The sequence below is a fragment of the Rhagoletis zephyria genome, unplaced genomic scaffold (genome assembly GCF_001687245.7).
Source record: "Rhagoletis zephyria isolate East Lansing unplaced genomic scaffold, Rhagoletis_zephyria_1.1 Rzeph_scaffold_00095, whole genome shotgun sequence".
Classification (NCBI taxonomy): Eukaryota; Metazoa; Arthropoda; class Insecta; order Diptera; family Tephritidae; genus Rhagoletis; species Rhagoletis zephyria.
This window is the reverse complement of record NW_016157179.1, coordinates 91,232-107,216: the sequence shown is the minus strand read 5'-3', so window position 1 is coordinate 107,216 and position 15,985 is coordinate 91,232. Positions and strand designations below refer to the sequence as shown.

Genomic DNA, 15,985 nt, shown 5'->3' with positions numbered 1-15,985 from the left:
CCATGTTTTGGCCTGAAATGGCACCTGGAAGTAGTAGAACTTTGAAAGCGGCGGAGCGTAACGTACCATCAAGTAAACGTTATACAACTGTAGTGGCGTACTCACCACGCCCTTGGCGCTGTAAATATCCCACTCGGAACAGGCGTCCACTAATCGCGTGCGCAGCTGTTCACTGCATACGTTATTTATACTCGCATTAAAAGCGCCAGAACTAGGCATGAACGAAGGTTCAATTGTAGCGTTGTAACGCTGGGCGAAGGCGGCAAAAACTTGCGCCGCAGCGCCGCTGAACTGCCGCTCGCCGGTCCGCGGATGCCGATAGATTATTGTGTGCGGTGGGTCGTGTGCGTACAAGATGCGCAAGGGATGTCCGTGTAGATCATGCCAGCCATTGCGTCGATTCTTCACATACGAGGTCAGGGTAGTGCTTACCACTCGCAGTTGTGGAAAGGGTGCTACGGTTAGAAGTTGGCCGTGCTCATCTGCCAACAACAAATTGTAGAAGCCATGTTGCCAACAAAACTCGAAGAGTGGTGTCCACAAGTCGGTGTCCTTCGTAAATGCATTCGGCCAAAGGAAAAGCGCATCGGCGTGGTAGAGGCGCGCCAGTGTGGCGAAAAATGTGTGCTGCCAGCTGATATCAGTGGGGCTTTCGAGTAGAACCAATGCCAATATGGGCATATCGAAGGTATAGCGTAGTGCGTGGGTAGTATTTGAGGTTACAATAATTTTTGGCAAAGTCAAATTTGCTATGATTGCTGCGAACTGCGATGTTGCTTGGAAGGCGTAGACTAAGTTTGTAATGGCGTGCAGCTCTCGACTCAAATTATTCGATAATTTGATGATGTCTGTGTTTTGTGCGTAGCATTGTAAGATGAGTAGGGCACAAAAGGGTACGGTTCGAAACATTTTCCGGGAAAATCACTACGTTACTCGCGTCGCACTGAAATCGCACTGAAATATAAATGTTTTCCAGTTATCTTCCAAGTGTTTGAAGTGAAAATTCTACATAGCTGTAGGCAACATTGGCGCATTTAGTAAAACATTTTTAATTTGCAATGCTTTTAATCACTGAGTAGCGGCAATTAATAGTAGAGGCGAANTTCGTAAATGCATTCGGCCAAAGGAAAAGCGCATCGGCGTGGTAGAGGCGAAAAATGTGNGCTGTAGGCAACATTGGCGCATTTAGTAAAACATTTTTAATTTGCAATGCTTTTAATCACTGAGTAGCGGCAATTAATAGTAGAGGCGAATGACCCAAAGGAGTTGAATGTACAGATATATTTTCACAGCCTAACCCAGCCCGAATAATTTAGGTAGCAGTATCCAACAAAAGTTTTAATTTCTAAAAAATTTTCAATGAGAATATCTTTACGCATACATATGTACATATGTATGTATAGCATATCTTTATGAACACATATTCGCAATATTGATGTCATATCTACTCACATAGGAGTACTAATAATTATTTGCATTTTACCTTTAACTGATAAAATCAATACGCTGAATATCCGCTTTGACAAAAGTTCAGAATTTTTGCACGGCACAAAAATATTTTGAAGCTTAATTATGCATTTAAATATTTATATTGTAAATTTTATGACAATAATTAATAATGCTTGGATCACAATACTACCGGTCTACAAGTTGTTTACCGTCAAAGCTTATACGTCAAAGTTAAATCGATACATGAAAACATGGCGCTTATCTACTTACACACACATACGCAAGTTTCTGGCCATTTAAATGGCATTACAAATATAATTTGTTTGCTGATACCATTTCTACATACACACATTTATCGTTACAGTTTTCTTATCGATTAATGTATTGTTATCGATGGACTTATCGTCATTTCAGTAAGCATATCCGATATGTCGATATCGTTGACATATCTGTAGATTCGTCATCGATATATGTTTTTATTGGTTTCTGTCAGCGATATATTTATCGATATATGAACATATAAAGCATTGTGGTGATATGGATATAAGTTGATGTAAATATCTATCGATGTCCTTCGTAGTCCTTCTCATACTCGTATTCATCTCCCTAGCATGAAACTGTAATTCCATTTCGTCAAATTCGAAAAACGTTTTTGTATCGGGAAAAAGTATCGAGTATTTATGGACTTGCAAGTATAGGTATCAGGTCACTACTAGTACCAAAATGACTCTTCAAATTGGTATTTCAAGCCTAGAAATAGAAAGACTGATCAGTATTCATGCACACTCATCCGGAAACTCAACGCGATTTTTTAGCCGGTTGAAACTTATACTTCGTTAGCGTAAAATTGAATGGGCTTCGAAGTGCATACTCCACAATTTTCTAGAAACTCTTCAGAAAAAGTTGAAAATTTTTGAAATATCTCTGAACTTTATATAAAGTGTGAAACTTTGATTCAAGGGTTTATATTATAGAATGAACTTTATTTTCATAAATAATTAATGCAAAAAATTTTTCATGAAAATACTTATGCATATTATATTTGAACAAGGTGTGCACTTTCATTTGTCGCCTAGTGTATATGCATAATGTTTATATTTTCAACTAATATGTAAATAGTTACTTGTCACTTGTAATGACAAAATAATAAAATCATGTACAACTCAAGCACGAAGTTCAACTGCGTTCAAATACACATAAAATTAATTAAATATCGGCAAATAAACTTCAAATATTAAACAAGACTTTGACGCATAGAAATATACAAACGCTAGAACCTCGTCAACATTTTCATTCGAATTCGATTTGAAACGGTGTGAATGAAGTTCGTTTGGAAGAAAAGTAATTATTTAAATATGAAAACATTATTTCGAGTTCGCCTACTTTGAAACTTGTCAAAGTTTAGCGGTATATTTGTTTCTAAGAAAACAGCAGCAGAAAAAACGAATGGCTCATTTTCGCATTGAAATCCATATTGATTTCAAAAATGAATAAAGAAAAAAAGTTTAAGCTGTGCGTTTAAAGAGCTTTCACAAAAAAGAAAGCTTTCACTCATTTTAAACTCAATAAAATTAAGCGTAAAAAGTGCAAAACTCACAGGCATAGATAATAATGTATTTCTCAAAAATGTTGACACTTAAATCAAACCTTCAAAACTTTCCATAATTTCCATAAGCTCTTCTAGTTTAAAAGAATATCTCCAATGGATTGTGTATAAATAGAGTTTTTGGTTGCTTATTGGGCAATTTCTAAAATCAACACCGCGTATAGTGGCAGACGGTTTTAGCACACTGTTGTTGGAATTTGAAAAAACGTCAACAATTTGCCAATAAACAATCACGCAGTACACACGATGTATTGATGAGTAAATATTTTAAATACATATGTATTGTATGTGGTTATTTCTTCTCTGTATTTTTAATTTTTTGTATGAGCCTGCGCTTTGGAGAAAAGTAAACAAATTCCTTACATGCAAGCAAATAATAAATACATAATAATTTAATTAGCGTACAAATTAACTTTTACGATTTATTTGCGCAAATTCATTTTAGAGAGAAAAAAGTGTTGAAAATGTGTGTCTTTTAAATACACAAGGAAACTAAAAAAAAAAAAAAAATATTGATTAAAATTGTATAAAAACCGTGGAAGGTTAACGTGGATTTTAAATAGTAAGTGCCACAGTAAAATATATATAAAATAAAACACAATTTATTCACAATAAAAAAAATACAAAACAAAAAAAAAAAATTAATAAAACCAAAAAAGTTTTGTTTCGAACAAAGTGTAAACAATCGTATGCATCATCATCAAAACATCTCATGGATGCGCGGTATATTCATCTAGGGCTGCTTACTTAACTTGTCAAAGGTTTCTCTATGATAAACTGAGCTCTTCGTCGTCTGATTTTCAGTCGTAATATACGCTTTTTGGAACCGCTTTTTTTTCGAAAAGGCGTGGTGTATATTTGTATGCACCAGCGGGCTTCAGCTGTTTCGTGTGTTTCCTAGGTAGCTTTTTAACAGTAAACTAAAGTAAGTAAATTGAATCAAATGAACCAAACAAAAAACAGTAATATATACTTTGATTCGGGAGATATTTTTGAGATTTGTTTCATACGGAAAAAATTTAGGACTGAAAATTAACAGCGCAAAATTTTTTTTCGGCGTCGCTTATCTTTTAGGTAAATGAATTGTAAATTTTCTCACTCATACATACAGGATCGGTCGTATCAATAGCACCCCAGTTTCAAAGTGATATTGTTTGGCACTTACATATGTTTATTTACCTATTCTTAGAATTTTCAATTAAAATACAGTTCATTCTCTAAAAAAGCCCCATATAAACCCATGTTTAAAACGGTAATAAAGACAGTCACAACATTTTCATCCAAGTTTCAAAGTTTTTTCTCAGAAGTGTTAGAATTTGTTTGAACATAGTTTCAATTTTAGTGTGTAAGTTTCAAGTGGCTAAAAATTACTGTTGATTTTTTGTCGTATTTGCCCCATGTAACGACTAAACACAATATGTTTATTTTTATATGAAAGAAAACTGCAACACCTTCCGCCAAAAAAATCTAAAAAATCAACGTTAATTTTAGCTACTTGACTTTTGCACATTATTACTCTTAAACTGAATGGACTATAAAATTGTATACTAAAATAAATGATAACACTCCTGAGAAAAAAGCTTGAATTTTGGATACAAATTTTCATTTTAATAACTGTTCATATCTCTTTATAAAAAAAAACTATTTCCGATTTGCCTTTAAACATTGTCCTATCCTATATGTTCTATCATTTTTTTCGCAAAAACTTCACTTACCATCAGGAGGTAAATAATCTTGGCATAGACCGTAAGCTGTGGTAACCTGAAAAAGTAAGAAAAATCAATGAAATAGCAATTAAAAATTTCAGTTATCTTTATCATAACGAGTACACATCGTAAAAATTTGTATTATATTTAGTAATCTTATCAATCAGCACCGTTCTAGCTACGTATAATATGTATGTATGTACAATGGAAATTCTTTTGCAAATATTTGTAGAGCAGCTACACGCCTTTAATTGTTTCAAACACCAGGCGCTTCACCATATGTATTAGAAAAGCAAATTTGGAAGGTCGCTAGAGGATTGATACGTTCTATAAAAGAATTCTTCGGAAAATTTTACTAGGGGTCTTCTCAGGCAAAAACTTCATGCCGCCTAGGTAAAAAAGTCTCTATAAAATTAAAACAAAAAATCTATGCTAATAAGGAATAACAGCCAAACTCAATTAAAAAAAAAAAAAAATTGTAGAGTCTTCCACGTTGGTGGCAAGAAGCTTTTGCCTGAGAAGGCCACTAATAAAATTTTCCGAAGAATTCTCTAACGAACTTCCAAATTTGCCTTTTGCAGTGTTTAATGAAGTAAGGTTCAAAACAGCCCTATCAGGCGGGAGCTAATGGGTTAAAATGTTTTAGGAAAATATTTCCAATGAAATTTGATTTCGCTTAGACATTTTTGGTGCTTTTTAATACTACTTAGGCTGGGAAATGAAAACTTTATAAGGCCAGAAAATAAAAATACGAGCTAATTTTTTGCAAATCCATCGAGTGTTTTGTTACTGGATATGTATACTTTTAGAAAATATTAGCAAAATTCGGACTGGTTTGAATTGTCATAAAATTGTCGCACAGTGTTATTATATATATGGGGCTTTCCATACCAAAATGGACGGGTTCACACTTCATGTGTTTGATTTGTTTCAAATTTTTAGGGTTGATGGACAAACAGAAATAATAAATAAATATGAAATTTGAGCTTGATTAACACATTTTTTAAATCTTTACAGCACATAAACAAAAACAAATCGTTTTAATAGTTTTCCATATATCTCGAGAACGGGACGAGGAAAAAATTAAAAAACTGACACATACACACATCAAAATTCTCTATGAAAAGAAATATTTTTGAATTTTTTTTCTTGAAAAACTTTTCACACAAAAATTTTTTGAAAAAAAAAAAATAGTTTTTTAAAATACCCCATCTCAAAAAAAAATCACAATGGTAGCTCTGATTATTGCGCAATATTTAAGACTAGTATTATGGGGTGCACTCTACAATAATTTGAGTTATGAATTTCTTTTACACCGAAGTTGAGTAAAATGAGAACATTGTACATTACAAATTTTTAGAATTCTTTTTAGAATTTTCTTGAGTATATTCTATTGTAGCCCATTAAATTTTAGTATAATAAAGTGAAAGTTTTAAGTGATTGCAAAACTGGCGTTAATTTTTTTTTTTTAATTTCCTTTGAAAACGGTTTTGCGCATTTGATTCTATAAGAAAAAAGTGCAAAAAGCCGTCAGCATAAAAAACATTAAAAATCAACGTAATTTTGCAGAAGCTCAAAACTTTTTTGCAAAAAATTCTACAAAAAAGTTAACAAATTTGTAAATTTGTAATTTACTCATTTTACTCGACATCGGTGTAGAAAAATGCAAAAAAAATTCAAAACTTTTCCTCGTCCCGTTCTCAAGATATTTGGAAAACTTTTAAATCGAGTTGTTTTTGTTTTTTTGCTGTAAAGTTTNTTTTGCAGTGTTTAATGAAGTAAGGTTCAAAACAGCCCTATCAGGCGGGAGCTAATGGGTTAAAATGTTTTAGGAAAATATTTCCAATGAAATTTGATTTCGCTTAGACATTTTTGGTGCTTTTTAATACTACTTAGGCTGGGAAATGAAAACTTTATAAGGCCAGAAAATAAAAATACGAGCTAATTTTTTGCAAATCCATCGAGTGTTTTATTATTGGATATGTATACTTTTAGAAAATATGAGCAAAATTCGGACTGGTTTGAATTGTCGTAAAATTGTCGCACAGTGTTATTATATATATGGGGCTTTCCATACCAAAATGGACGGGTTCACACTTCATGTGTTTGATTTGTTTCAAATTTTTAGGGTTGATGGACAAACAGAAATAATAAATAAATATGAAATTTGAGCTTGATTAACACATTTTTTAAATCTTTACAGCACATAAACAAAAACAAATCGTTTTAATAGTTTTCCATATATCTCGAGAACGGGACGAGGAAAAAATTAAAAAACTGACACATACACACATCAAAATTCTCTATGAAAAGAAATATTTTTGAATTTTTTTTTCTTGAAAAATTTTTCACACAAAAATTTTTTAAAAAAAAAAAATTGTTTTTTAAAATACCCCATCTCAAAAAAAAATCACAATGGTAGCTCTGATTATTGCGCAATATTTAAGACTAGTATTATGGGGTGCACTCTACAATAATTTGAGTTATGAATTTCTTTTACACCGAAGTTGAGTAAAATGAGAACATTGTACATTACAAATTTTTAGAATTCTTTTTAGAATTTTCTTGAGTATATTCTATTGTAGCCCATTAAATTTTAGTATAATAAAGTGAAAGTTTTAAGTGATTGCAAAACTGGCGTTAATTTTTTTTTTTTTAATTTCCTTTGAAAACGGTTTTGCGCATTTGATTCTATAAGAAAAAAGTGCAAAAAGCCGTCAGCATAAAAAACATTAAAAATCAACGTAATTTTGCAGAAGCTCAAAACTTTTTTGCAAAAAATTCTACAAAAAAGTTAACAAATTTGTAAATTTGTAATTTACTCATTTTACTCGACATCGGTGTAGAAAAATGCAAAAAAATTCAAAACTTTTCCTCGTCCCGTTCTCAAGATATTTGGAAAACTTTTAAATCGAGTTGTTTTTGTTTTTTTTGCTGTAAAGTTTTCAAAAATGTTTTAATCAAACTAAAATTTCTTATTTATTTATTATTTAAGTTTGTCCATCAACCCTAAATTTTTCAAACACATGGAGTGTGAGCTCCATCCATTTTGGTATGGAACGCCCCATATATAGAAGTTAAAAAAAAAGTAATTTAATTCTTGGGAAAAGAGATATCACATTCAAGTTACATACGTACATATAGTAAATACATATTTGCTTCGGTTAACTGACTTTTTTGTTACCTTACCAGATTCATTTGGTCTCAAGTGGCACGGAAAGTTCAATGTATTTAATGATAATACGTAAATGAAATAATTACGAAATATTTCCGCAGGTATATCATAAATCTACAATAACCTTGGTACGTATGTATGTATGCAAGTAATTTTCGCAGATAATGCGGGGATTTTTAGTTTAGTTTCACTTGGCAAGCGAGGCCGAATTTACAGAAGAGCTTGCTTATCTTAAGCGTTTTCTGTGCCAGTCAAAGCAAAAGTTATTGATGTTATTCACTAACAAAAGTAACTACATATAAGTAATTTAAAATATATTTCCTTGTACATATGTATGTATGTATTTGCTTTAGCACACAATTTTTTCTAAACTTTTATTCCGAACGTAAACCAGAGGAAACTTAATGTGCACTATTAGATGTTTATCATTTAATTAACAAAATCTAAATGCCACAAAAAAACTTCCATCTTTACAAGCTTGTCATTAACAAACGACAAGAAATCATTTCCGTAACGTAGATTTACGGATTTGTGATATTTGATGGCGATAAATCTCGTGACTTGCGCTGAGTGTACATACTTACTAACAGCTAGCTATGATGGTCTCCATGCGTGTATGTGGCACCTACTCGCCAGAAAGCCGGTCCAGCCACCCGCAGTGTTGCGGCATGCGCGCCACAATTGTCATCGTTCGCGGCTTGCGCTACCCATTAGCCGGTCGATTTCCTACTAATTTATTGCTGAAAATGCATTGATTTACACATTTTCATTTCCGTGCTTAAAAATGTGAAATTTATGTTTGAATTTTCTTAGAATGGCTTGTTCTAAAAATATATACATACATATTTATGTATGTACATATGCATGTGTTTCTGCAGTTTGGTAACGTCGCAATGGTGGCGCCATGGCGAGAAATCAGTGTTCAAGGTGAATCAAGGTAGAGTGGGCTGAATTCATGGTTTTTAACTCATTTTTGTGATATTTACGCTACTTAAATTTTATTCTTCTTTAACTAAATATTTGATAATTTTTTTATGGAAAACATCTTACCAATTTCAAAGGGTGATAACTTTTTGGTAACTGTGATTTTTTAGGAGCAATCTTAGGTTAGGTCTGAGTGAAATGGGTGGAGAGTAGACTTCCCCATATATACAGTGCTGGAACAAACTATAGCCGCACCACATTTTGACAAGTTTTATGATGTTTTTGTTTTTCGTTTTTGATTTTAATTTTTTTATAAAAAATTAGCGTTGATTTTTTACACTTTTTTTGTCGAAGATTTAAAATATAAAAAGTAATTTTTAGTCATTTAAAACTTGTACTTTATTCCACTAGAATTACATGAGCTTTAAAACAGCATACTAAGAATCTTTCTAGGAAATCTAATTAAAAAGGCTCGAAATGTTTACAAAAGTTTGTTCATTTTTTTAAATACATATTGCACAAAGTTTGAAATTTGGATTTACACGGGTTTTGTTAAAGAGAGAACTATATTTCTATAAAAAAATAACCAAAATAAAATAAGAAAAAAAATAATATGTTAGAACTTGTCAAAATGTGGTGTGGCTATAATTTGTCCTTATCCGAAAATTAGCCCGTCGAGTACCCACTTTGTTGACACTGTCAAATAATAGTTTGCTAAGTTTGGGAGGCCTTGAAATAATAGTTTGCCAAGCGTGCATAATCTTCTGCTAAAAACCAAGCAATGGCTTAAATTTCCTATTTTTGAGACGTAAGTTTTCCGGTTACCCTGGCTATTACAGGATATTAAATCCTGTTCCCTCTTCAAGCTCCGTGTTGTCTCCTAGATTGCCAACACTTTCGCTTGCTATGCATTGCAGGGGCCGGGCCGTTGAGCCGAAAAGATGGTAAAAAGCAAAACTAACTTAGTCTTAACTGGGTTGTCCTCCAAACCACGGCAGCTAGATTATCGGAAAGGAACCAGAACCCCCACTTCAACATTTTCCAGATTCCTAAATATTTGTCTCTATTGTAGCCTTCATGCGCTGCAACAGTTGGCTCACTGCTATGATCCACTTGGGTGCTCTTGTTGATAACGTCAAAAGAATATCTATTTTTAAAATTATCCACCCAAGTTAGCAGGACAGCTTCAAACAAAAAACCCAATTAAGCCAACCAGCTAAACCCAAACTAGTTTTAAAAAATATTTCGATTGCACTGTCAACCTGATTTTCGATTCAAGAGATATTTGCTAGAGACTATACTTGTATTCTAATGTAAAATCAAATGTTTCTCTAACGTCAAAGACTATGTTTGCTGGGCTGATATGCCAAAGAGGGTTGCTAAGGAGCATTCCTTAATTTCAAGTGGTAGACCAAATAAAAAGCCTTTCCCTTGGATCTACTTTTGCACCTGTAGATAGAAGAGATGGACTTTTGGAGAATCTGATATGGGCTACCGAAATTAAATTCAGTTCTTATTGACCTAAAGTCGCTTAAAAGACTTCTAAAGCCCTAACTGTTTTTTTGAGATTACCAAAGCGCTTAAGTTCCCAAAAATTTCAGCTGTGTATGTCCGATGTGTATCCAATTAAAAGAAAATCCTGCACAAATACAAATTCTATATGTAAATACAGCTAGTCGCGACCCCGTAACTTCTAGATATGTCACTTCGTTCAAACTATAGGAAGAAAATTAAATCGTGGAACTAAATGCATAATAGAAGTGTTAGACAAAGTACAGTTCAAAGTTTTCCACACCTATTTTTCCACCACTTAGAAATTTCCCATTCTAAGCCGCTACTCTCTCCCTTATAAATATAAAAAAGAAATTCCTTCCGCTGCCTATTAGTGAGGGTGTAATTACTTCAATAAATTCGAGCCACTTAAAAAGTAAGTATGTACTTAGCTCTTGTCATCCGTTTGCCGACGTTTAAACGCCTAAAATACTACTACAGTGCACGATACTGATGTTATTTATTTCAGCAAGAAGTTCTCTTTTAGCTTGTTTTATTTATTTTTTGTTTTTACAGTTTGCCTTGTTCCCTTTCCTTGCAATAATTTTCCTCCTTTTTCTTCCTTTCCAGTGTAAAAGTAGGTTAAATTAAATTTTGAGTAAGCAAGCCGTCTCCCTTCAGCGCTATAAATTAATTAGATCATATTTAAGTTCACTTCCTCCCTTAATAAAAACTTAACAAGCTTGATGAAAGTGTAAACTTTTTAGTTGTTATTGTCTTGTGTGCCTTCGCGGCGTGTAGCTTAGTCATTTATCTACTTCTTCCCAACTTTTTTACCCGCCCTGTTTCCAACTGAAAAGTTGGCTTTAAATAATTAATTGCGGTTTCAGTCATGTTGTTGACAGTATCCTTAAAAAGTCATTTTCCACTCGCAACTCGCAACGTGGCTAGTATAAAAGAGAGAGAAAGAATACGTCTTATTTATTTTGGGCGCTGTTGTCCCATTTTTATATACATAAATAATGGTTTTTAGAGTAGCGATATAACAATTTATATCCACATTACATTTTTTTTTGCTTATTTTTATGATCCGCATTCCACAAAGCACAAATTACAAAAGTTCAAACAACAACTAAGCATAAAATATTATGTCATTGGTGAAGTAACAATGATTTTATAAATAAAAAATGAGAATATTTTCCAAGTAAAGGAATGTGAAAGTTGGTTAAGAAAGTAGTGAGGTAATTGATGGCCTGTGACGTAGAGAAAGTAATTTTGAAAGGGGGTTGCTTAGCTTGTGAATGTGAAATATTAAGATTGGACGAATCGAAGAAAAAAATTATCTTCACAGTAATCGAGTACTCCAGCGAAAGTTTTCATATGAAATACATATATACAACAATTTTAAAAATAAGAAGATTTAAAGAAATATAATTGTTTACATGTTGCATCATAGGTCCAAACTGAGAAGCATAACTAAACAAACATTTAATTTTTCGAGTTTTCGGCGCTTTCAATCCTTTTAAGAAAAAATTAATAATGGAGAACTATTAGTTTTCGATTGAGCTTTCTTATTCGTTTGAACCTTTAAAAAAAATTCTTTTTTTTCTTATACTGTATTATTTCAATGGCCGAGCTTCTCCTCCGACTTGTGGCGTGCACCTTGATGTTGTCACACAAAGCGGAGGGACCTACAGTTTTACGCCGACTCCGAACGGCGATTGTATTTTTATGAGAAGCTGTTTTTCATGGCAGAAATACACTCGGAGGTTTGTCTTTTCTATATTTTTACGGATGTTGCTTTGACCAGGGCTTGAACCCAAGTGCTGATTAGTGAAAGCGCGCACTGCTTACCACTACACCACAGCGGCCGACAGCTCGGCTAAACAGCAACGTATGTGTGAGCGCCAGTCTATTATTATTATTATATTATTTCAATANACCACTACACCACAGCGGCCGACAGCTCGGCCAAACACTAACATATGTGTGAGCGTCAATCTAGTATTATTATTATATTATTTCAATGAAACACACGATGATTTCTTAAGAAAAAACGAATGCTAATAAAACTCTTTCACTCTTAAAGACATCTAAAAAAAGTGTCCTACACATGGCTAACAATACAAGCACTTCGCTAAAACTTTCGCAGAGCTTTCACAAAAATAATCGCACTTAAATTCAATCCTGACTGAGTACCGCCTTGCAACCTGGACACTTTGTATAAATGTGAAGGAGCTAAGAGGCCTATATTCACTACTGATTTAAATATGATGTTTTTTTGGGATAGTTAAAAAGTCAAAAAAGCCGCTACTTGGCTTCATTTTTGGCTCAGGTTCTCTTCAAATTTGTGCAGTGAGTCTTAATTTTGTGTTATAAAGGAAGTTACCTACACCTACATATATGCCATTTTCGAATGGATTTTTAACAGAAGCTTTTCATGGCCAAAGTACGTTTCGTAGCTTGCCATTGGCGGCCGAGAAAAAAAATTGTTTTCAGTTGTTAATCGGATATATACCAGTTTTACATGCGATTGTGGTATTGAATTTATGAGTTTACTCACGAAACAACGATTTGAAATTTAAAAAATATCGTCAACGATTTAATGAGCAGACAAAGCGATATTTCAATCTTTCGATTGAGGTTTCATAGAGCTTTCATATCTTATTGCACTTTATTAAAAATAATTTACAAACATTTTGCAAACATTTCCCAATAGGCTGCAGAAAAATAAGCTGTTTCTTAAAGCTTTCATATAAATTTGAACTTTTCTAAAATTATGTATTTATTATGCTTTTGAATATACATACTTCGTCTCATATTTCATTGAGGAAAAAACACGAATCTTTAGTACATAAAAAGGAAATTTCCAAAAAGTAAGAAAAATGGGTTTTTATAATTTTTAAATATTTTATACCCGACCTCCCATAAAAGAACGCCACTGCGTTTCCATCAGCCACCTTGCGCAATCATGAGTTACCCAAAAACCGTAGGTAGAACCAGTAAAAATGTTGCAACAAATTACCTCATCTGCAGTTTGGCGAAAAAAACTACTATCATTTTATGTGTGTTCATACATTTTCATGTGTGTGTGTATGGAATTCTCAAGTGAACGTAACGCAATGACTTAGAACGGGTTAACGATGAGCACAAGGAGATCATTTCCTTTTACTTTAATGAACCTAAACTTACGTAAATGAACACCAATATGTGTGTTTGCGTGCAGACCAGTTTATCTATAAACATCTGTTTCAGACACTGAGTCATTCAATTCATACTAAGTAGTAAGTGCTGAAAGCAACTCTGGGCTGCTGCTTGCATAGCTAAAAAGTAGGTTAAAGTCATTTGGGTAGCCGGCCGACCGACCGAGTGGCCAACGGTTTGTCCGACTGTCATCCATTGCGACCGGTTGACCGTTATTGACTTGCTGTGCATCATTTGTCATTTGGCAAAAGGTGGCAACAATGTCAGCGACAACAACCAGTGGTGGTGCATGTTCAGTAAAAAGTATTTTTGTGTCACAAGCCATTTGGCTAATGAGTTTGGCACTTTGTGGCAACGGCAAAGTCGAAATGGGTATTGATGGGCGAAAAATACGGCACAAACAAATCGAATGCTGTTGCCTCTAATGATGAAGTAATTAAAAAATCATAAATAAACTGTTTGAGGCATTTTTTCTTCCTAAGTTCTTATAGATACTGCATTTTTGATGATGAGACAGCTAGAGCTCGTAAGCAGTGCATAGATCAAATAGAATTATTTACGGGAAATTCGAAAGAAAAACCCAAAACTTTAACTTGTTAATTAAAAGTTAGCAGAAATCTGGTGTACCAAATGCGGGTTCCTCAAAATTTGTTTGTTTTAGTTTAAAGTTGAAAAAATTGCGTAAGAAGTCTAGAAAATACAAAATCAGTTGGTTATGCGCATTCATTTCTTGTTCATTTGCCATTTTTGATGTATAAGTTTTTGCACTCAAAAATGTTAATCCTGATATTTTCATGATATCAAAGCTTTGAACGAAAGCATTCTTGAAAGCTGGTACCATGCTTCGTTTAATAAAATAATAAAATTGAACTAAAGCTCCTATGAAAACTTGTCTTGTAAATAACAACGAAGTTATATACGAAGTTAAAGCTCGCAAGTTCCATCAAAAATAACAGTTTAAAAACTAATTTTAAAGAATGGATAAGTNAAATACATATATATGTTATGCTTTAGCAAATTAGCCGACCGACAGAATAAAATAAGCTAGTTACTTCAGATTTATTTGCTAAAGAATTTGGTTTAAGAACGCATAAGTGAAAACTCAATTGCTTAAAGTGAAAGTTTTTTTCATCGAGAATAAATGTGTATGCCTTCTATCTGAATTTCACTAAAGCAAAAGATTTTAGTGAACGTGTAAAGCCGGAAGCTAAAAAGCTTGAAGCAAAAATTGCCACAAAATTGATTAGATGTATGCATCGGTAGGACTGGTGTCTGCCTCAACATGGACATATTGTTGTCCATTAAATCACTTTGGTTTGGTTCCTAACTATTGCTCTTACCGAGAAGCGTTTTTTTCTAGACTAGCCTCTTTTCACATACAATTCGCACTTTTCAAACAACACACACAAGTTTCCCGAGAGTTCGGCGATAAGCCGTATCTAAATTGACATATAGTTTAAGATAAAATTGTTTTAATTTTTTACCTGTAAAATTCTTCAAATGCAGTCAACGTGCAACCAATGTCAAAAAAACGCACAGGCGATCCTAGCCAGGCAAATGCATTGCAACAGTTTGTGGTAAGCAAGGAAATTGAAAAGCCAAACTGGAATGATGGCAGCATTGCAGATTTGGAAAATCTTTTTTGGCGCGGCTGCATGTTGCAGCAAGGCGGCAAAGTAGCGGCAATGCATTCTCTGACTGTGCGAATTGAGTTGTACACGCGCTTGTGTGTGTATGTCCACTATAACAAAAACAACAAACAGCTGTTATGCATATGCTTACGCAAACAATTCGACGCACTTGACGCTACCGACTTTTAAAAGTTTAACGTTGTTACTAACTAATATTGGAGTTGTTATGATTTGAACGTTGTTCCTCCCCATTTTGTCCTACATTTGTGATTGTGAAATTAGAGATTGTTTGTTTTAATATTTGCTAACCAATTAATAGACTAAAGCGGCAGCATGTTAGGCGGCCAAAATGTTTGTAATTATTACAAACATACACACGTGTCTGTATGTACGTACCTTCATTTACATAAAAGCGTACATTGATGTGCATTTTCAAGCTGTGCTGCATAAGCCACGAGTTGAAAGAGTTACCAGTTAGTTAGTTGGCTAAGCCGCAGCAGCTGCTGTTGTTTAAGTCACTCAGTCAGCGGTAGACCACTTTTGTGGTTGTGATTTTTTAATTGAAAACCGCGCATGCGTGCAAGTCTACTGAGCAGCAGCCACCGACCGCCTGCCAAAGCCAATGAAAACATACATATACAACATATACACTATCCAGTTGCATGTTGCTGAGCCGTGCCTTTCGGAGTGGTGTTGTGGGTTTGAAGCGTGCGCATGCGTAAAGGTGTTTTGCTGTTTAACTTTGCTTGCGCCTTGATTTGTTAATTTTTTCCGCTCGCTTGTTTGGTGTGTTCTGCCG

At 33.8% G+C, this 15,985-nt stretch overlaps 1 protein-coding gene across 6 annotated transcripts in view; it reads right to left on the bottom strand.

Moving 5' to 3' along the window:
• Positions 1 to 15,985, bottom strand: part of ths (thisbe) — a 200,207-nt gene that overhangs the window by 144,404 nt on the left and 39,818 nt on the right. For all 6 annotated transcript variants that reach the window (XM_017632002.1, XM_017631983.1, XM_017631999.1 and 3 more), the window contains one exon: positions 4,771 to 4,816. In XM_017632002.1, coding sequence (XP_017487491.1) covers positions 4,771 to 4,816 — 46 coding nt within the window. The remainder of the gene's footprint in view (positions 1 to 4,770; positions 4,817 to 15,985) is intronic.